This window comes from Eptesicus fuscus, chromosome 24, assembly GCF_027574615.1.
Source record: "Eptesicus fuscus isolate TK198812 chromosome 24, DD_ASM_mEF_20220401, whole genome shotgun sequence".
NCBI lineage: Eukaryota > Metazoa > Chordata > Mammalia > Chiroptera > Vespertilionidae > Eptesicus > Eptesicus fuscus.
The window spans coordinates 5,066,421-5,085,393 of NC_072496.1; the positions used below are offsets into that span (position 1 = coordinate 5,066,421).

The following is an 18,973-nucleotide window of genomic DNA, read 5'->3' on the forward strand; positions in this document are numbered from 1 at the left end:
AAGGGGGTGCACCGGAGAGGGAAGACCTCCCCTTGTGAGCAACCACAGGGGGCGGGGACACTGCATCCCACTAAATTGACTTGCAAGGGGTGATTCCTTCCTACGGGAAGGGGGGTCAGATGCTGGACAGCCAAGCTGGGGACACAGTGACAACTGCCCACCACAGGCACACCCCATGCCTTCCTCTCTGAAATAAACAAAAATATATTTTATGAAAACAAAAAGAAAAAGTGAAATCGTTACCATCAAGAAACCCAAGGGACAGAGGAGACCGGTCCCCCTGAGGGTGGCTGAGCAGGGATGGGCAGGGCAGGACGGGGCGGTGGAGGGGGGCTCCCCAAAGCTACATGCATGCGCGTTCCCGTGGGGTGGTCCAGAAAAGGAGGTGCTGCATCGCCGAGGGCGTCAGAGGATGGTGCAGAAGAACTTCTTCTCCCGGAACGGGTTCTCCGACGCCGGCACAGGGATGATGAGCGGGTCCTCCCGGACGTGGGCCTCGCAGTAGGCCAGCAGGTCTGCGGCGGCCTGGGACACCTGTGGGGACACAGGACGGTCGCAGGGTGAGAGGCCAGTTCCCAGCAGGCGTGTGGAGAGTGGACCCGCGGAGGACAGGACGGGCTGTGTGCAGAGGAGGACACTCGGCCTGGGGAGAGGCTGGGTGCAAACCCGAGGAGACGGTTGGACATCTGCCTCTGAGGGCAGAGATGCTGCTCCAGACCCACCACCTGGCGGAACGGGAGGCATTACGGTTAATAATGCAGATTGACCGTTAACCGGTTAATAATGCAGTTGACCATTAACCGGTTAATAATACGGATTAAGCATTAACCGGTTAATAATGTGGATTAACTATTAACCGGTTAAAAATTCGGATTAATTATTAGCTGGTTAATAATACGAATTAACTATTAACCGGTTAATAATGCGGATTTTGTAATCAAAGAAAACACGATAATTTCAAGAGAAACATCAAAAGTGCTTTATTCAAAGTGATGTCCATCGCTAGCTACACATTTCCCCCATCTTTCAGGTAATTTGTGGGTACCGTCCCAATAGAACTTTTCTTGTTTTGAGGCAGACCATTCAGAGACCCAATTTTCCACTTTTTCGTACGTTTTGAATTGAGTGCTGCTCAGAAAGTGCATGTGCCATCGATCGGAACAAGTGGTAATCTGAAAGAGCACGGTCTGGTGAATACTGACAACATCGAAATCATCACTTTTAAAGCATTTAAACCAGCATTCACAAGTATCTTAAGATGGAGCATGTTCACCATAAGCTTCCCAAAGTATATGATAACTTTCAGCAGCACTTTTCTTCAAAATAATGAACTAAAACTTCCCGCAAATGCTCTTTTTTTTTGGCATGAAATGCGACATTTTTAAGCATAAAAGTATCTATGATGTTAACACCTTCAGCAAATTTGACATAGGAAGTTTTGAAGCTTGTTGTCAATATAACAAAATAGCATACACATCAAATTGCATATATATCAACTTATGTGTAACTCCATCTATTGAAAAAAAAAATCCGCATTATTAACCGGTACACCTAGTAAACTTGAAAAATATTCTAGTGTGAAGAACAAAATTTTTCGTGTGCCTCTGTTTATGGTTCACCAGCACCCTCTGCTGGCCTGAAGCTGACTTGCTACATTATAATTCAGTGGTTCTCAACCTTTCTAATGCCGCGACCCTTTAATACAGTTCCTCATGTTGTGGTGACCCCCAACCATAACATTATTTTCATTGCTACTTCATAACTGTAATGTTGCTACTGTTATGAATCGTTATGTAAATATCTGTGTTTTCCGATGGTCTTAGGCGACGCTGCTAGCGGTTCTCAACCTGTCGCGACCCCAGGTTGAGAACCGCTGCTGTAGAGCCTAAGACCATCGGAGGTTGGGGGTCACCACAACATGAGGAACTGTATTCAAGGGTCGCGGCATTAGGAAGGCTGAGAACCACTGTGATAATTGTTCTTCCTTGCCCTGGATCAGTTGACTAGTTCAGATGCCTGTGAGTATCAACGTAGATGGATCTGACTCGTTTAATTTCCAGGGGGCACTGCGCCAGGGCTGAAGCACTGCAGGTGGGGGCTCAAAAATGGGGCTCTCTTGGGACAGCGAGTGGAGGATGGCGTGGGACCATGTTCCTGTCTCACATCCGTGTATCTGCGTCCCTCGCAGCCCCGTGTCTGCAACACCCTAACAACCTTGCTCCCCTGCCTGGCCCTGCTGGTCTGACGGGTCCAATCCAGGGATGTTTCTGTTCCCCCAAAGGTGGGACTGCCCTGGATGCCACAGTTTCTCTTCCAAGAAAACCAACTGTTCTTAGATCGCCTCCTATTCTTCTTTTTTTTTTATTATATATATATTTTTTTATTGATTTTTTACAGAGAGGAAGAGAGAGGGATAGAGAGCTAGAAACATCGATGAGAGAGAAACATCGATCAGCTGCCTCCTGCACACCCCCCACTAGGGATGTGCCCGCAACCAAGGTACATGCCCTTGACCGGAATCGAACCCGGGACCCTTGAGTCCGCAGACCGATGCTCTATCCACTGAGCCAAACCGGTTTCGGCGCCTCCTGTTCTTCTTGGAGGATCGCCAGTGCCTTTACTTAGCCACACTCCTCTAGATGAGAGTAGAGTCCTGTGTAACAGGAACCAATTCCTGAGGAGGTCACAAGTGCCCAATTGATTGGTTGATTGATTGATTGATCGATTTCAGAGAGGAAGGGAGGAGGAGGGAGAGATAGAAACATCAATGATGAGAGAGAATCATGGATCGGCTGCCTCCTGCACGCCCCACACTGGGGATCGAGCCCGCAACCTGGGCATGTGCCCTGACCGGGAATCGAACCTGAGACCCATCAGTCCACAGGCTGACGCTCTATCCACTGAGCCAAACCGGCTAGGGCGCAAGTGCCCAGTTTAAAAGAAACGAACGGGCAGCCTGGGGGCAACTGTGGGATTTTACCATCACATTTCAGAGGAAAAGAGGTGATTAAGACAGACCAAGTTAGCACATAATCCCCGCGGTTGCACTGTAATTACAAGCTTCAACGACGGGAGAAAATGTTGCAATTGCTATAGTCACATCCAGGACAAGGGGATGACATAATTATTATTCTGGCGGTGACAGCCCTGCATTTGTTCTTCGCATCCACGCAGGGCGACTCACACCTATTTCCCAGCAATCCCGGTCTCTAACAATAGGACTTGGGATCAATTACAAGCCTCTTTGATGTCTCTGCCGGCTCCGCCCTCCACCCCCGAGAAAACAAAGCAGGATTAGAGTGGGGAGCACAGCCAAGCCGCACGCAGCCCCCTCCGGTGATGGTGTCTCTGACAAGGTCAAACTCGGTGTTCCCTCTGCTCGGCCGGCGTGGCTCAGGGGTTGAGCATCGACAGATGAACCAGGAGGTCACGGTTCGATTCCCGGTCAGGGCACAGGCCCGGGTTGCGGGCTCCAGCCCCAGCGAGGGGTGTGCAGGAGGCAGCCGATCCATGATTCTCTCTCATCGTGGATGTTTCTCTCTCTCTCCCTCTCGCCGGCCACGCGTTGGACATGCTTGCTCTAACCAGGCCCCACACTGGGGATGGAGCCTGCAACCAGGGCATGTGCCTAACCAGCTAGGTCAGTGGTCGGCAAACTCATGAGTCCACAGAGCCACATATCAACAGTACAACGATTGACATGTCTTTGGAGAGCCAGATTTTTTAAACTTAAACTTCTTCGAACGCCACTTCTTCAGCATAGACTCGCCCAGGCCATGGTATTTTGTGGAAGAGCCACACTCAAGGGGCCAAAGAGCCGCATGTGGCTCGCGAGCCGCAGTTTGCCGACCACAGAGCTAGGGCTCCATGCTGAGCTCGTTCTGGCTTATTGGCACGACAACGGAGCTAAATCGAGCCCTGAGGACCCAGCGTATACCTGGAGACTCCTCCCACTGGGCGTCACCTGACCCCTGACCCCTGACCCCTGACCGTGGAGGGCACAGTGGCAATGCTACAGCACACTGCTGGCGGGTGTGGGCTGAGGGCAGGGGGGCGGGCGGGGGGCAGGCGTTGCTCACCTTCACCCGGTCCATGCAGGCTTCCATCTTGAGCTGCTCCACGGCCTTGCGGGCCTGCGAGATGCTGGCGGTGCTGCTGCTGGACATGCCCTCCTTCCCCCCGCGGCCCTGGAGGCCCTGGAGCGGCCGGGAGAGAGGGCAGAGGGCGCGGGCGCTGCCTCCCAAGGGCGAGGCGGGCCTCCTCAGCTCGGCCCGTCCGCCACCTGCCGCCGGCTGCTGTGGAAAGGATATTTTGCAGTGTTTTTTTGTGCACTAAAGAAGCTAACTTGCCGCTTCTGGTTCACAAACAGCGACCAAATAATCCCTCTCCCTGAGCGGTAAGTCTCTTCCCGCCTGAGTGTGTCCGGAGTGAATAAAATGCCCGAGAGAAAAGGGAAACCCACGGGATCAGATGGGCCCACGCTCAGAAAGGTGCGTGAGGGCCAATCGGGGGGATTTCTAGAAGACGCCGCTTCCAGGTACCGCGACGAGGAAGGGCCATCGAGTGACGTGCCTGCCTTTTAGGCATCTCCCCTTCTCAAGTACAACAACGAGACAAGGTATAAAAAAAGAAAAAAGGTGGTAGTGAGACGTGGCTATAAATAAATGAGAGGATGTGTCTTTTGCACGTCAATCTTTTCTCAGCCGTTTGGCCACCTTCCTTACAAGGTGTAGTGTGTGTGTGTGTGTGTGTGTGTGTGTGAGGCAGCCTTACCCACAATCACTCCTAAGGACCCACCAGGTCCCCTGGCTGGTGGCTCAGTGGTTGAGCCTTGACCTATGAACCAGGAGGTCACGGTTCCATTCCCTGTCAGGGCACAGGCCCGGGTTGCAGGCTCCATCCCCAGTGTGGGGCGTGCAGGAGGCAGCCGATCCAGGATTCTCTCTCATCATTGATGTTTCTGTCTCTCTCTTCCTCTCCCTTTCTCTCTGAAATCAATAAAAATATGTGTGTGTTTTTTTGTTTGTTTTCTAGTTAATCCTCACCCAAGGATATTGTTCCATTGATTTTTTTTTTTTTTAGGGAGAGTGGAAGAGAAGACAGAGAGAAACATCGGTGTGAGAGAAACACATCAATGGGTTGCCTCCTGCACACACCCCGACGAGGGGCTCAAGCCAGGGAGGAGCCTGCATCCAAGGTACGTGCCCCTGACCAGAATCGAACCCAGGACCCTTTAGTCCACAGGCCAATGCTCAGTCTGCTGAGCCAAACCGGCTAGGGCTGTGGTCAGCAAACTGCGGCTCGCGAGCCACATGCAGCTCTTTGGCCCCTTGAGTGTGGCTCTTCCACAAAATGCCACGGCCTGGGCGAGTCTATTTTGAAGAAGTGGCCTTAGAAGAAGTTTAAAATATGTGGCTCTCCAAAGAGATTTCAATCGTTGTCCTGTTGATGTTTGGCTCTGTGGACTAATGAGTTTGCCGACCACTGCCTTAGTCCAAGATGCATACGACAAGCAAATCCTCCTCAATGAAGACCCTTCTCCAGCTGCACCCCTGCCCTCCTCGCCCTCCCTCCCCCATTATTATTTCTAAGGCAAATCAGACCCGCGCTCCCCAAAGCCCCCAGGCGAGCGCCCGCATTTCAGCACCAGCATCAGGGGACAGACGCCCCAGGGAGGGGAGCAGCCCTGGACCCGCTCGGAGGCAGGTGTCCCAGGGGATGGGGAGCAACAGAACTGGGGCTGGCGCTCCCCAACGCATTCCCCCCAATAACGTGGCCAACGGGCCAGCCCCCGGTCCAGGACGGTCCTGTGCATGGGGACAGGGTGACCCCCAGGGGAGCAGCGCCCGGCCCGGACCCACAAGCACAGGGGTCCCCGGGGGCCTCGCCGCCCCAGCAGCCGCGTCCTGCTCGGTCTGTACGCACCTGCGCTGGGTGGAGGGTCCCGGGTGCGAGCAGCCGCGCACCTGCCGGCGCACCTGTGCCTGTCGCCTGCCGGGCGGCGGGACTAGCTCTTCGCGCGCCGCAGTTCCGCCGGCACCGGATCCGGGACGTTCCCGCCCTTCGAGCCCGCGGAGCCCAGGTGCGCCGCCCGCCCGCACAGCCCCGCCGCCGCTCACGCGCGGGCTTTGTCTCCCGCAGGGCGCGCGCGGGGAGCCGGGCAGCGCGGCATCGTCCCCCGTGGGCGCGGGGCGGGAGCCCGTCAGCAGCGCCGGCCCGAAAGGCTGCGGGGCCGGGAGCCTGGGGCTGCGGGCGGGCGAGGCCGGCAGGGCGCCCGGTGCCTGTGGCTCCGCCCGGCCCAGCCCGCGTCTTCCTCCGCAGGGGTCGCGTCCGGCCCGCGCCCACGTCACTGGTGCGTCACGGGGGCTCCCTCCCCAGGGATCCCGCGCAGGGGCTCCGCTCCGCCCCTCAGCCCCCACCCACAGCCCCGCCCAGGTCCCTGTGCCGTATCTTCCCTTCACCCCCCTCCCCCGTCCCCCTATAGGCTCCCCGCCCCGCCTTCCCGCGCCCCCAGGCCCAGGGAGGGAGGTGGGTGCAGGTGGGGTCCGTCCCCGCGACTGAATTCCCAAGGCGCTAAGGGCGCTCCCCCGGTGCGGGTCACCCAGCAGCGCCCCAGCTGGAGTCTGGCCCGGCACGGGGTGGAGAGAGAGCCGCCTTCACGTCTGTTTATGAAATTTACTCGGGCCGAGCGGCAGCGGGTACAGAGGGAGGGCCGTCCCTTACAGAAGTGTCTGCTGCGACATGCGTGGGCGTTTAACTGGTACATGTTATAGGTTTCATGCTGAATAAATAATCCCCCCAGATTCGTGTTTATTTTACATAAAAATAGAACATTGCACTCTTTACAAGACCAGTCACTTGCATATTTCTTTAGATAAACGACGAAATTCAGCCTTAAAAATACAGGACTGAGTAGCAACCCTCTTCTAACGGGACTCAGTTCACGCTCAGGAGGAAAGTGAAAGCGGACAGCAGCTGCAGTTTGTTAAAACACAGGTCACTGCGAGGAACAGGAGGAAGGTTGCCTCCGCCGGGGCCTCGGAGCCCCAGGTCTGTGCGAGGCGAGGGGTGCGGCTCTAGTTCACGGCCACGGCCCGGCCCCGCCCCTGCGGCCTCTTGCATCCATCCACGCAGAGCCTCAGGAATCGTGTGCCATGGGGTTTTCACGCAGAATGTTTTAGAAAGTCTGGAAGTTACGAAAGTAGTTCTGTAAACACCGTAGGAGTCAAATTTTCACACGAACGTGCCGGTATTCTCAGGCAGGAACACGTGTGTATCGTGTGGTCACGTGTCACTCAGCTATTAGTGTCTTCACAGCCGATGCAGCAGCTCCCAGGGGACTCAGGGCCGCAACCAGGGGGGAGGCTGGTCCGGGAGCTTTGGGGTCCGGTCCTGACGCGGGCAGCGTGCTGGGCGCACAGTGAGGTGTCTCCATTGTCGCTGGAATTCTCAGGCGGCACAGTTAGCAGAACCAGAGTGGAAACTGTCCCGCAGGGTCATCCGGCCTTTTTAGGACAGAGCGAGCCGTCACCTCCCTGGGGGGAGCCTCCTGCACGTCGGCCCGACGTCTCGCCGGCTGCGCGCTCTGCGGTGGCGGCTTCCCGTGACCAGCGATCACCGGGCTTCCATCTCAGCGACTCAGCTAAGGGCAGGCGGTGGCTAGTGTTAGGGTTTTAAACGGGGTTTTTATGGAGACAGGACGTGTCTGACATCAGAGCTACCCGTCCTTGTGTGTGGCTGGCAACCAACCCTGGGTCTCTCTGAGCTAAGGCCTGGCAGCAGCTGCCGTTTAACAGTAAGTTCAAGGTCTGTTTCCGGCCGTCAGCCAGCCCGTAGACACCTGGTAATCATCAGCTCCTGGCTTCTTGATCCTCTTCTTTCCTTTTTTTTTTTTTGGGGGGGGGGGGGGGAATTATCTCGGCATAAACTTCTGGAATAATAGAAACGGGGGGCGCCCTAATCTCTTCAGAAGAAACTGGACGATGTGACTGACTCACGGAGGCCCCAGTCCTGCTGGCCATGCCCGCTGTCACCCCCTCCCGACCACCCCTTACAGCGAGGCCCTCCGCCCAGCCCCTGGGAGCTCAGAGGTCCGTGCGGATGAAGAGGTTTTGTAATGATCCGGAAGGTGTTTGCTCTTCGTTTCTTCAGGTTCAGCCCCCTAAACTGAAGCCACAGATCTGGCTGGAGCGCCAGGCTCGGACGCCCCGCCGCCCTCAGCCGGCCGCGTAGCTGCTCAGGAAGGAGCAGAACATGGGCTGCTTCAGGCGCTGCTGGTCCTTCCGGCACCAGGCGATCACGGTGCCCTCGCTGTTGGCCGTGTACAGGTGGTGGCCGTCACAGGAGAACGTGAGGCTGTGGGAGAGAAAAGCCGTCTGCACAGTGTGTCTCAACACGGGTGATCACACAGGAGGTGGGTACATGCGTGCCTGCCGTGGCCACGGGTCCGGCTGACTGGCATGTGGTCCGGGGCCCCGCGGGCACCTTGGGGCTCCTCTAACGGGCGGCACGGAGCAGTGCCGGCTCCATCCCTTCCTCCCCCACTTTCCTGCTCCTTCTTGTTTATCCTTTATGACTTCAACACCATTACTTGGGCATAGGGAACTTTAAAACTGTAACAGTTCTATCTTTCCTCTTTATAGAAATAAATGATTTATGGAGATTTAATTTCACTTAAATATAAAAATAAATGATCAATTTAGGGTCATTAAACTTGAAATTTAGCATACTGAAAGTGAATGTATTTAATAGGGTAGCATTTGAATTCCTTATGTCGAATCGAGTTTTAAGTCGGAGGAGGGGCCGAGCGGGTCCGTCCTGTCTGGCACGCCCTGGGCCGTCAGTCACATGACCATCTCTTCACCAGGAAGGCCTTTCCTGGGCCCGCCCGCGTGCCGGTCAGTTAGACTTGGCTCCCGACTCAGATTTAAGCTCCACGAAGACAAGGACGGGGCCTCCTTTGGCCACTGGGGCTGGGCAACCTGGGGTTGGTAAGTGTTGGCTGTTTGCGCAACTCCCATCACAGATTTCTGGAGGGCTGTGTGCGTTCACGTCCGACCAAAATGCACGCACAGAGCAGTGTGAAGCGAGGGGGGGCTCACCTGACGATGGGCTTGCTGGACTTGGGGAACGTGATTTCCCGCACAGGCTTCAGGTCCCACGTGCTCCACAGCCTGGAGGGGAAGGCGCCACAATTATGCCAACGAAGTGCCTTCTCGAAGAAAGCCCACCTGCTCGTTTGTTAAAAATCACCCAGAAGGACGCACGATCAACAGCAGCAGTTACTGCTGGGAAGTGGGGGGTGGGGGCGGAGGAAGAACACCTCACGGGGTCTACTTTCGTACTGCTAATCTTCGACGGTTAACAAAGAACACAAACTTTCAAAACTGCACTAAAGCTGTCCTTTAGAAAGAAAACACGAGTAACGGAAGGTGATTTTGAATTTCTAATGGCTAAATATTAACATGCCTAGATATTAAAAACTTCTTTTTGAAACTGCTGGGCCCTTGGGAACAAAAGCAGCCCTCGCACGCGCCTCACCTCACGGTCCCGTTTTCCAGGCCCCCCGCAATCACGTTGATGGACACGCCCTCCGGCTGGTTGGAGAACGCCACGGAGCAGATGACCTCTCTGCAGTGCACGTGTCCCACCAGGTCCCCGTTCACCGTCCAGAGTCTGAGGTCACTGCCGCCGCCAGCTGGAACCCAAACCAGCGCAGGTCACCGAGGTGGCACCTCCCCGCCGCCCCTGGGCCTGAGCCGGAGCTGGCGCTGACGCTGACAGGCCGCTCCTGGCTGCAGACGAACAAATGAAAGGACTGCCTGCAAGTCACATGGGACTCGGCATGTTCACCCAAAAGCAATGGCCAGCATCAAAATCCACCCGCAGTCGAGAGCAGCAGGCAAATGAACGCTGACTCATGTTTCCGCACAGGCCCAGGCACAACTGAATCGGAAAGGACCGATCGGAAAGCTGACCGAGCTCCAAAAAGAGAGCATCTTCTCTGAGATCCTGTCAGAGGTGACCTGATGGCTCTGAAGAAAAGGGTTACTCCAGATTACCCGGGTGAAAAGCCAGTCCTTTTATTTTTATTGCGGGGAGTATTACAGGTGTCCCCCATTTCCCTCAACGGGGGGCCAGGGAATGGACCCGCAGCCCAGGCGCATGCCCGTGACCGGGCACAGAACCCGGGCCTGGTGCGCAGGCTGACGCTCTGCCACGGAGCCGCCCCGGCCGGGGGCCTGGTTGCACATTGATACACACACATGCTGTCAACAGAGCACTCGACCTGGAGGGACCGGGAACGGCACCCGTCAGCGTCACTGACGTGACCAGCGGGCCGAGAGCACTGCTGGCCGCGGCCGGAGCTTGGCCTCGGGCTGGCTCACCTGAGTCGCACACAGTGGCGATGTCGCCCGTCGTTTCGCTGGCCGAGACGGCTGTGACGGGGCTTTTGTGTCCTGCCAGAGTCTGTACGTAGCACAGCCTGAAAGACCAAATGGATGTGCATATGAACATGAAGTATGATTATATGCTCTTATTTGTGGAATTCTTTCCCTCAGAACATGTACTACTATTCGTAAGGCATCCCTAACTGTCTTCCTCACTGATCTTTTGATGTCAGTTCCACGGTGAAGCCTGTATTCGGCCTGAAGTTATACGACGTCCCTCAGTGAGAACGGGCACCTTCGCCGCTGGGCGGGCCCGGGCCCCGCGGTACCTGTTCAGGTCCCAGATGACGCAGGTGCCGTCGCGGCTCACGCTTATCAGGATGCTGTAGGGTTTGCAGACAAACAGGCTGGTGACCTCCTCTGTGTGCCCGTAGAGGTGCACCTGGGACTCCATCTCTATCTCTGAGGGCTGACAGTCAAAATGAAGGAAAACGTGAGATAAAAGCAATGACAAAAGGGGTCCCAGCATTTATCTCAAAAATAAAAACACCCCTGAGCCCGCCGCGCTGCCCGGACCCACCGCGCTGCCCGGACCCACCGCGCTGCCTGCCATCCTGTTGGCGTAGGCGGTGATGACGCCACACCGGCTCCCGGTGAACAGCTGGCAGCTGTCGGGCACCCACGCACAGCTGGTCACCTTGGGAAAGGACAAATCGCAGATGAGCGTGTTTAAAAAGCACCAGACATGCTGCTACTTTCTGACGACTCTTTTCAAAATATATGACCACAAAATTTGAGGGAAACATTTTACTTGCAGTGATTAGAATGGTGCAAAGATATAAAAAGAGAGTATTCTGCAACTTTAATCAGGTGCCTAAATCTGCTTCCAAATTAAAATGTTTATGCATCTACATTTTTCTGTGTACATACAGTTACACGCTCACACACGCTCTCTCTCACATACACACACACAAGGCCATTTGTTCCTAATTAATCAGAAAATGAAGATAAAGAGACAGTAGGATTTCATGATAATGAAGACGGTCAGTGCGGGAGTCTTCACCTAACATCCTAATGAACTTTCCCACGAGCTAATGAGTGAGCAGTGTGTTTCTAAGGAATGACAGGCGGGGACGCTCCCTCGGATCCCAGTGAGACCCGCGCTCCTTCCCCCGCAGCCTGACGCCCAGGGCCCCTGGGAAGCACCAGTGCGCAGGGAGGCACGGGGCAGAAGGCAGGCGGGCGCCAGGAGGGGAAAGCCACGCTGATTCTGTTCCCACAGCGTGTCCTTGGCGACAGCTGAGCTGACCCCACGTCTCCATGAGATACGGGGCCTCTGGAAGCCCCGAGACCAGCAGGTGCCCAGCGGCTCCAGCTTCTCGCCGGGACACGTCGCTGGACCTCGGAGCCGGGCGCCATGGCCTGGCCTGCGTGAGCATGCTCATCGCTGTTCCCGGGCACCGCGTGGCCGCTTACCTCGTACTGCGGAGAGCTCTGGATGAAGTTGACGGGCGGCTCGCTCTGCTTGCTCTTCAGCCTCAGGATGTTGTCGGCGTAGCCCCAGCTCAGGATGGCCGACCACTGGATGTCCGTGCTGTTCATGCTCCGCACGCCTGGGGGGGGAGGGTCAGGCTCAGGCTCTGTGCCCGCAGCCCCGACACACAGGGCACGGGCTGGAGCTCGCACAGCGGCACAGCCTCTGTGCAGAGGCATCTTCGCGTCCACAGGGTGAGCGGTTTATGCTCATCCTAGTCCTTTAATCTACGTGAGATGGCTTTTCATCTGTGTTAAGGGATTTTTATAAAAGACAGTAATAGTCAAGCTCACTCTAGTCATGTTCTGCACCGATTTATTTCTGAAAGTGATCATGAACCAGATGCTGTGTGAACAGCTCCCCAGATAACCCTGTGGCAGCACCCAGATGCCATCCCTGGTTGGGCGCGTGGGAGGCAACCGATACGTTTCTCTCTCACATCAATGCTTCTCTCCAAAAAAAACAGAAACAACACTCCCTTGGGTGAGGATATACATACGTGTGTGTGTGTGTGTGTGTGTGTGTGTGTGTGTGTGAAAAAGCCGAGGCCCGGCCAGTCTTAACCATTTCACTTAGGTGCTGGATGTCCGGCAGGGGTCCCGGCACCCTGGGCGGGGGCTGGGTGTGGGTGCATGGACCCCAAGGAGCACGAGGCACCCACAGCCACGTGTATGCTAACGTGCGGCTAAGAGGCATCCACTTCAGCCCACACGCGGCGTCCAGGCCAAGCTGATCTGAACAGATGTGGGGCCCACAGCCCACGCCTCGTCAGCAGGGCGAGCTCTCTTGCACTTAGTGACATAGCTCGTTTGGAAGGGCTGAGGCGTGACGTGAGGGGACCGTGTCCCTGTTGTCCGTGCCTCGGGGACACTTAGGCGTAGGAAGGCGCCTCCTGCCAGCACCCTCCAGCGTGTGGCTGAGGGAGTCGGCGCCTGAGGGTGCGAGGACGGCTTTCCAGTCACCGGTGGTTTTAAACCCGTTTTCAAGGCTCTGATGGCTCCTCGCTTTGCTGTTTGTTTACCTTCAAGGACCAGATTTGATGGTCACTAAGTCTGTCTGTTCTGGGATTCAAGAGCCTCAAAGGGAACATTTTCATCAAATTATCGATCAATAAAGTGTCCATCTGTGAGCAGAGCCGTTTATTCTTGTGCCTTCAAACTCCCCCCTCGTTCCCAATGGCACTGCATCCAACTCCCATTTGTTTCATGTAGCGTATGTTTCAGTTCCTGCTTCGTACTAAGTCACCACAAATCGGATCCGTGTTCACCAGGGACTCAGAGAACTTAGAGCCGAAACAACAGCAGCTCAGATGATCTGGAAACACTCACACCTCAGGGAAGACACGGATGACGTCCACTCCCTTTACCTTGCTCTTTGCTGTAGGTCATCAGGAGGCAGAAGTTCCGGGACAGGCCACAGATGGCCCTGGTGGGCAGCGCCTGCAGGGAGCCCAGTCTCTCCCCGTGGGGCTGGCTGAAGCAGACCACGGGCACCGGGGCACTCGGGGAGCCCACATACTCGCCCCACTTCAGGCCTTTTATCCACGACAAAGGACTCTAAACCAGAGAAGAAAAAGTATGATTTTTAAAGAGGTAGTAAATATAGATTACTCCTAATTTACATTCTAAACAAAGTAAGAGAAAGCAACCTGGCTCCCAGCCCCCTGCACTCCCCCCGACCTCTCCCTCCTCGCTTTCTGGGATTCCCCTCGGCAACCCCTGTGGACACCCATCCACGTCTCCCCGCTTACGCTGCCTTCAAAAGAAGAGCAGAGTGGACTATTAGAACTTACTTTCCTTTTAAGGTTTTCTTGCTTTATTTTTCTATCTCAAAGTAAAAATTGCACCGACTTCCTACTTTAAGAGGCAACACTTGTCTCATCACAGCCGCGACGGCCAAGCACAGGTAGGTTCCTGCTCATTGTAACTGTCCCTCTAACATGGCCTACCGGGTGGGGGGCTTCTCTGACCGGCTCCCGGGCCTCCCTGAAGGCAAACTGCACGAGCAGCCCCACGGCCGCGGGCAGCTCTCCCTCGAGGCTGAGCTTGGGCCCCGGCCTGCTCACGTGGGCCGACTGGAACAGCTGGCGAGGCGTCTGGCCGTAGGTCTTGATCATGGTTTCCAGCGCTCGCCTCTGAACCGGATCTTCAACCGCAGACACATCCATCCCAAAATACGTCTGAAAGGTGAAGGGGAGGGAGGCAGGTCTGCGTGAAGCCACATCGGCAGGAACGCCAAGGGCCAGCAACACGTGCTCTGCTCGTCACGCGTGGCCTGCTCCTCTCCTGTTTCCATGGAAACGACTCTGAGACACTTTTGAGCAGGTTCACGATCATTCCTGGCCTCGCTGAGATTAGAAATTGATGTTTCTGAAGGGATGGGCGAGAATACTGCATCCTGATTGATGCTGACCAGGTATGCTTATAGAATTGATTTTTACTTTAAGACCAGAGAATAGCATATGAGACTTCATGTCTAATACCAAATTATTGAGAAAGTCGTTTGTCAGAAGGGATATATAGGGAAGCGCAGAAATGAAGTTAACAGACAATTGGTAGGTTCGAGAGGGTTATTTGGGTTCTAACAGTTTAGTGTCACTGCCAATTCTCCGATAACTGAGGCATCTTACAGAAAGCAGCTGACCTCCAAACACTTGGCTCTGCCTTCCTCTGTGTAAGTGCAGGCTCCTTTCGATCGCTTACCGCGGGATGGAACACGTTGATGGCATGGACGGACGCCTTCCCCTTCTGCTTGTACCCGAACACCAGGTCCACCCACTGGCAGATGTTCTGGGACACGTGGTCCGACTCCAGAGCCTGGCGGTGGATGAGGATGAAGAGACGCGGGTCGTTGCGTGCCCACGGCGGCAGGTTGACGTGATTCACCCGCTCACCATTCTGACGCACTCCGAAATCAAACCCTAAAAACAAGACTCATCTTAACGTGTATCTCCCTCAGAGCACGCTTCACGGGCACGGAGCGGTCCTGAGAGCGGCTGACCACAGGAATCGTGGCTGACACTCTAACCAGGAAAACGAGCAGCAAAGAGGACGGGACACGGACACTCGTCACTCACTCACCCAACAACAGAGCCACAGGGACAGTCTGTTCCGTTAACCTGGAGACAGACTGTGACAGTAATAAATGCGTTTTGCTCTGAGCCACTAAGTGTGGGGTTCTTTGTTATGCAGCCACCGAAACTGGAACTCACGCACGAGAAGCGATGGACAGAGAGGACGGGCAGCAGAGTCAAGTCGGAGCCCCAACCTGAAAGCCACCGGCAGGACCCCACCCGCAGGCGCTGGCTTCACTGCGATGTCCTCACGTGGCAACACAGGAAACGTGCCCCGGGGCGCGGAGTGCGGGTTTACTCATTATGCTCCACACACTCCAGACAGCGAGCACACAGTGAGATCCTGCAGGAATCTGCCCAACACTAACTTCCCAAAAGAGATAATTCTCAACTTCGCATCTTCCTAAAGGTCACATAACAATATGAAATTAAGTACTTAGAAGCAGCCCCAAATGCCTCTCACAGGGTTGACTAATCTGTTAATTCTATCCTCTAGTGTTCCTTTTTGTTATTAGCTACTAGAGGCCCGGTGCACGAAATTCGTGCACGGGTAGGGTCCATAGGCCTGGCTGGCAATCAGGGCCAATCAGGGTCTTTCAGCTGCAGGCTGGGGACTTCCTTTGTTCCGCACCACCCCCTGGTGGTCAGCGCACGTCATAGCGAGAGAACTGTTAGTCTCCCAGTCGAACTCCTGAGGGGACACTTTGCATATTAACCTTTTATATATATAGATTTCTGGTTAGAGTCTTTTACTTATACACTATCATTCTTCATAAAAATCACTGATATTTTGGTTAATTAACCTTGTGTTTTCAATAAATTTATGATTCATTTTTTAAAATTACCTTGTAATCTGAAATTACATTGGTAATCTGAAAAAAATAATTTCTGTAATAAAATTAAAATACATGTTTACAAAGAATTTTAATAGTTCAAAGTCACAGTTTTCCAGATATATCTGGTCCTATAAAACACTTAAAATCTTCAAGCTGACTTGGAAATAAGATTATGTACTTAATAAAGGTATTTCTCTTATTTATGGACTCAAATTTTAGGACTTAAAACAGCTATTTTTATTTTTGGAAAATTATAAAGTAAGTACAAATGCTCAAAAACATAAACTAGAAATGATCTCCTGTTATACCTTCTCGGTTGACTAAGAACTCTGGGAGATAGAAAAACTCCGGGATAAGCTCTTTCACGTCAGTCATGGACTCAAAGGAGGAGAGACGCCAGGTCGTGTTCATGGAGTGGAAGGTTCTGTCTGGGATGTCAAAGCTTTGATCTGTAAAGAAACAGAAGTAAGAAGTAAGACACAGAGACTGACTCCATTTGAAGCCTGCCATAATTTATTTCACTACTTCAAAAAGATTACTAGTAAAATGATGTTCATTTTGCTTACCTATAGTTTAAGAGGTTATTCATTTATTCTTGAAAATAAATATTTCTATACATAATTTGAGACCATATTATAATATTTAAAATCTGTGTTGTTTTCATAATACATAAAATTAGATGAATTTCTAGCATTTGTTTAATTGATGACTGTCTACCCAAGGAGAATGGAAGTTCCATAAGAGCAGGGACCTGGGGTATCACCGAGACCTAGCACATCCTGGGTACTCAGCAACAGTTTGTTTATGGGATGAGTGAATAATAAGGAAGTAAAATTAAAGTTCAAGTGGATAAAATACGCTTTTCCCCATCAGGAAGCAAAATTACTCCTTTAGCTCTAATTGTTAGGACTCCTTTTTCTCCCTTCTTCTTAGATGCTCTAACTCCCTCCTCGCTACGTTTTCCTGGTGCCGACTGTTCCCACTCCAGAGCTGAGCTCTGCGCTGCGCCCTGGCTGAGGGCCGGCCCAGAGCAGGAGCGGCGCCGAAGGGTATCACCCTGTCTCAAGGGTATCTATCAGCCCTGGAGACAGCGGGGCGGACGCTCCTCAGGGGCCTACGTTCCCTCTAAAACGCCTCTGAACTCGCTGAACGTGAGCACGTTTCATTTGGAAACTAGCACGGACTAGTCTCAGCGTCAAGCAAGGCACGTTTTACCAGGATGTGCTGGCTTCTTCCCCACGCCTGAGCTGTACTCTGCCCCGCTCATTTCCATTCCTTTTATTCCTTTCTTATCCAGTCTGTGGGGTTAGTCAGCACTGCCTGCCACTAAATAAAATCTGTGAAGAAATTAGGTTACAGATATTTCCTTATTCTCAGAGAGTTGGGAGGGTCACTTAAAGAAATGCTTACTAACTCACTCTGGAAAAAATGGGGTAAGACCTTGCACGGAGGAACCTCTTGACCTGATGTCAAACTAACTAAGGGGAAGCAGCCCGGGACAGACATGGGGAGGCGGAAAGGTCAGGGCAATGACCCTCACATGCCTGAACAGCTGTCCTGTGCACATCTGTCCTGAGCATTTACAGGGGAACAAACATAAGAAAGCCAAGGAGACATCATTCCTGCAAGAGAGTGCATGTGAGTAACACATGGTTCTCATTAGAAACTGACAGGCGAATGCGTCCCCGTTTGCACACAAATCAATTCACCTCGAGCTATTCACCTTCAGGCCCGCAGCTGCCCCTGAAAATGCCAGCAGAGGTAGAGGATTATTGATTAGAAAGTTACCAGGTGAAGGTGGCGATGTGGCTCTCCTATTATTTAGCAGTTATTTATCATAAATTACCATAACCCTTTAGGGTTCAAAGATAACTGTGATCTGAAATAAATATTAAGTTGAATATCTTTAAAAAGAGAATCGCATACATTTTTAAAGGGTAAAAGGGGTACATTCTATGGTATGTGAATTACAACTTAATTTTTTAAAGTGATTTATGTTTCGTAAACTTGGACATGCTTAATTTGAAGCTAACGTTGGAGACATTAGCAAGATGATTTGCTTGTGGCAGGTTTGAGAAGAGAATGTTGTCGAAGGGGCAGACAGAACTCGTTTCCTGAGGTTTGACCGGTCCGGAGAAGTCCCAGGAGGCAGCCGGGTGTCCCCTGGCCCGGCAGGCTCACCTTGGTAGGCCAGGAACATCCTGGTGAAGGGCGGCATGCGGACCAGGAAGTGCAGCACGGTGCCGCTGTTGGAGTAGTGGGAGCCGTAGTGGTAGGGCTGCACGGGCGGCAGCGGGTCGTCCTCGCGGGCCCCTTTGCGGAACTCTTCCTCCAAGTACTGAGGGACAAGGGAACCAGACGCTATGGCCACCAAGCCCCCCGCGTGGCTTCACAGCCCTCCCTCGTGTTCCGACCTCAGCCACCTGAGTGTCTGGGGACAGTGTCCTCCGGGGTGCCCGGCTGCTGCCTGACCACCTGGAGGCACCTTCCAGTCTGCACCCTCTACTCCTTCCTTCCTTCCTCCCTCCACTCTCTCTAAAAATCAATGGAGAAAATATTCTCGGATGAGGGTTAACAAAAAAATAAAATAAAATCTGCTCATTTCTGTTAATAAAGCAATGCATGACTGACTATGAACAATGAGAGATTATGGTGCATCATAAATACACTGATATTGTTCTAGAAATAACCCCAGGGGATAGTGTCCCTGGAAATCTTGGTGATTTTTATAAGGAATACAGTTATTTATATATTTCAATATAACAATGGATTACTAGCTTCCAATTTATGCCACTCTAATAAGTGACTTGGACTTCTTTTTCTGGGGAAAATGTTTTCAGGGCATTGAGACAGACTAATATTTAAAATCATATAATGATTTCCAGCTGTCTGTCAAAGTACAAAGACGTGAAAACCAGAAAAATCAATACTATACGTTTAAAATTTCTAAACACAAGTAAAACACAACCCTTTAAAACAAAGTTCGAGTTTTCATTTATCAAAAACGAGGGAAAACGGAACCCACCTTGTACGTGTCCACGTACCGATCTTCCTTTTCCTTGTACTGCACGGCGATGGGCTTGGAGAGGTTTCTGGAGGGAGAGAGGGTGGGATGAGACGGCACCCTGACGCTGCCAGG

General features: G+C 53.1%; 2 protein-coding genes across 2 annotated transcripts in view; both read right to left on the bottom strand.

Annotated features, from left to right (window-relative positions):
• Positions 1-330: 330 nt before the first annotated feature.
• Positions 331-5,964, bottom strand: GNG4 (G protein subunit gamma 4). The gene is made up of 3 exons (XM_054712993.1): positions 5,926-5,964; positions 4,080-4,292; positions 331-534 (listed from the first exon to the last, which is right to left on the bottom strand). The coding sequence occupies exons 2-3, from the start codon at positions 4,164-4,166 to the stop codon at positions 406-408; spliced, it is 216 nt and encodes a 71-aa protein (XP_054568968.1). The 5' UTR covers positions 4,167-4,292; positions 5,926-5,964; the 3' UTR covers positions 331-405.
• Positions 5,965-7,910: 1,946 nt separating this feature from the next.
• LYST (lysosomal trafficking regulator) overlaps positions 7,911-18,973 on the bottom strand; it is a 77,667-nt gene continuing 66,604 nt past the window's right edge. The window contains exons 40-52 of the mRNA XM_008149782.3: positions 18,860-18,926; positions 18,016-18,172; positions 16,143-16,283; positions 14,628-14,845; positions 13,874-14,104; positions 13,292-13,481; positions 11,868-12,004; positions 10,990-11,088; positions 10,721-10,860; positions 10,389-10,486; positions 9,541-9,697; positions 9,102-9,173; positions 7,911-8,355 (exon numbers count right to left, since the gene is read on the bottom strand). Of these exons, the coding sequence (XP_008148004.2) occupies positions 8,217-8,355; positions 9,102-9,173; positions 9,541-9,697; positions 10,389-10,486; positions 10,721-10,860; positions 10,990-11,088; positions 11,868-12,004; positions 13,292-13,481; positions 13,874-14,104; positions 14,628-14,845; positions 16,143-16,283; positions 18,016-18,172; positions 18,860-18,926 (1,846 nt within the window). The 3' untranslated portion in view covers positions 7,911-8,216. The remainder of the gene's footprint in view (positions 8,356-9,101; positions 9,174-9,540; positions 9,698-10,388; positions 10,487-10,720; positions 10,861-10,989; positions 11,089-11,867; positions 12,005-13,291; positions 13,482-13,873; positions 14,105-14,627; positions 14,846-16,142; positions 16,284-18,015; positions 18,173-18,859; positions 18,927-18,973) is intronic.

Excerpts from the sequence above, each read along its gene's own strand:
- GNG4 (XM_054712993.1), bottom strand. The coding sequence starts at position 4,166 with ATGTCCAGCAGCAGCACCGCCAGCATCTCGCAGGCCCGCAAGGCCGTG. Across the intron at positions 535-4,079 it reads CCTGCATGGACCGGGTGAAG|GTGTCCCAGGCCGCCGCAGA; the intron begins GTGAGCAACGCC and ends GTGTCCCCACAG.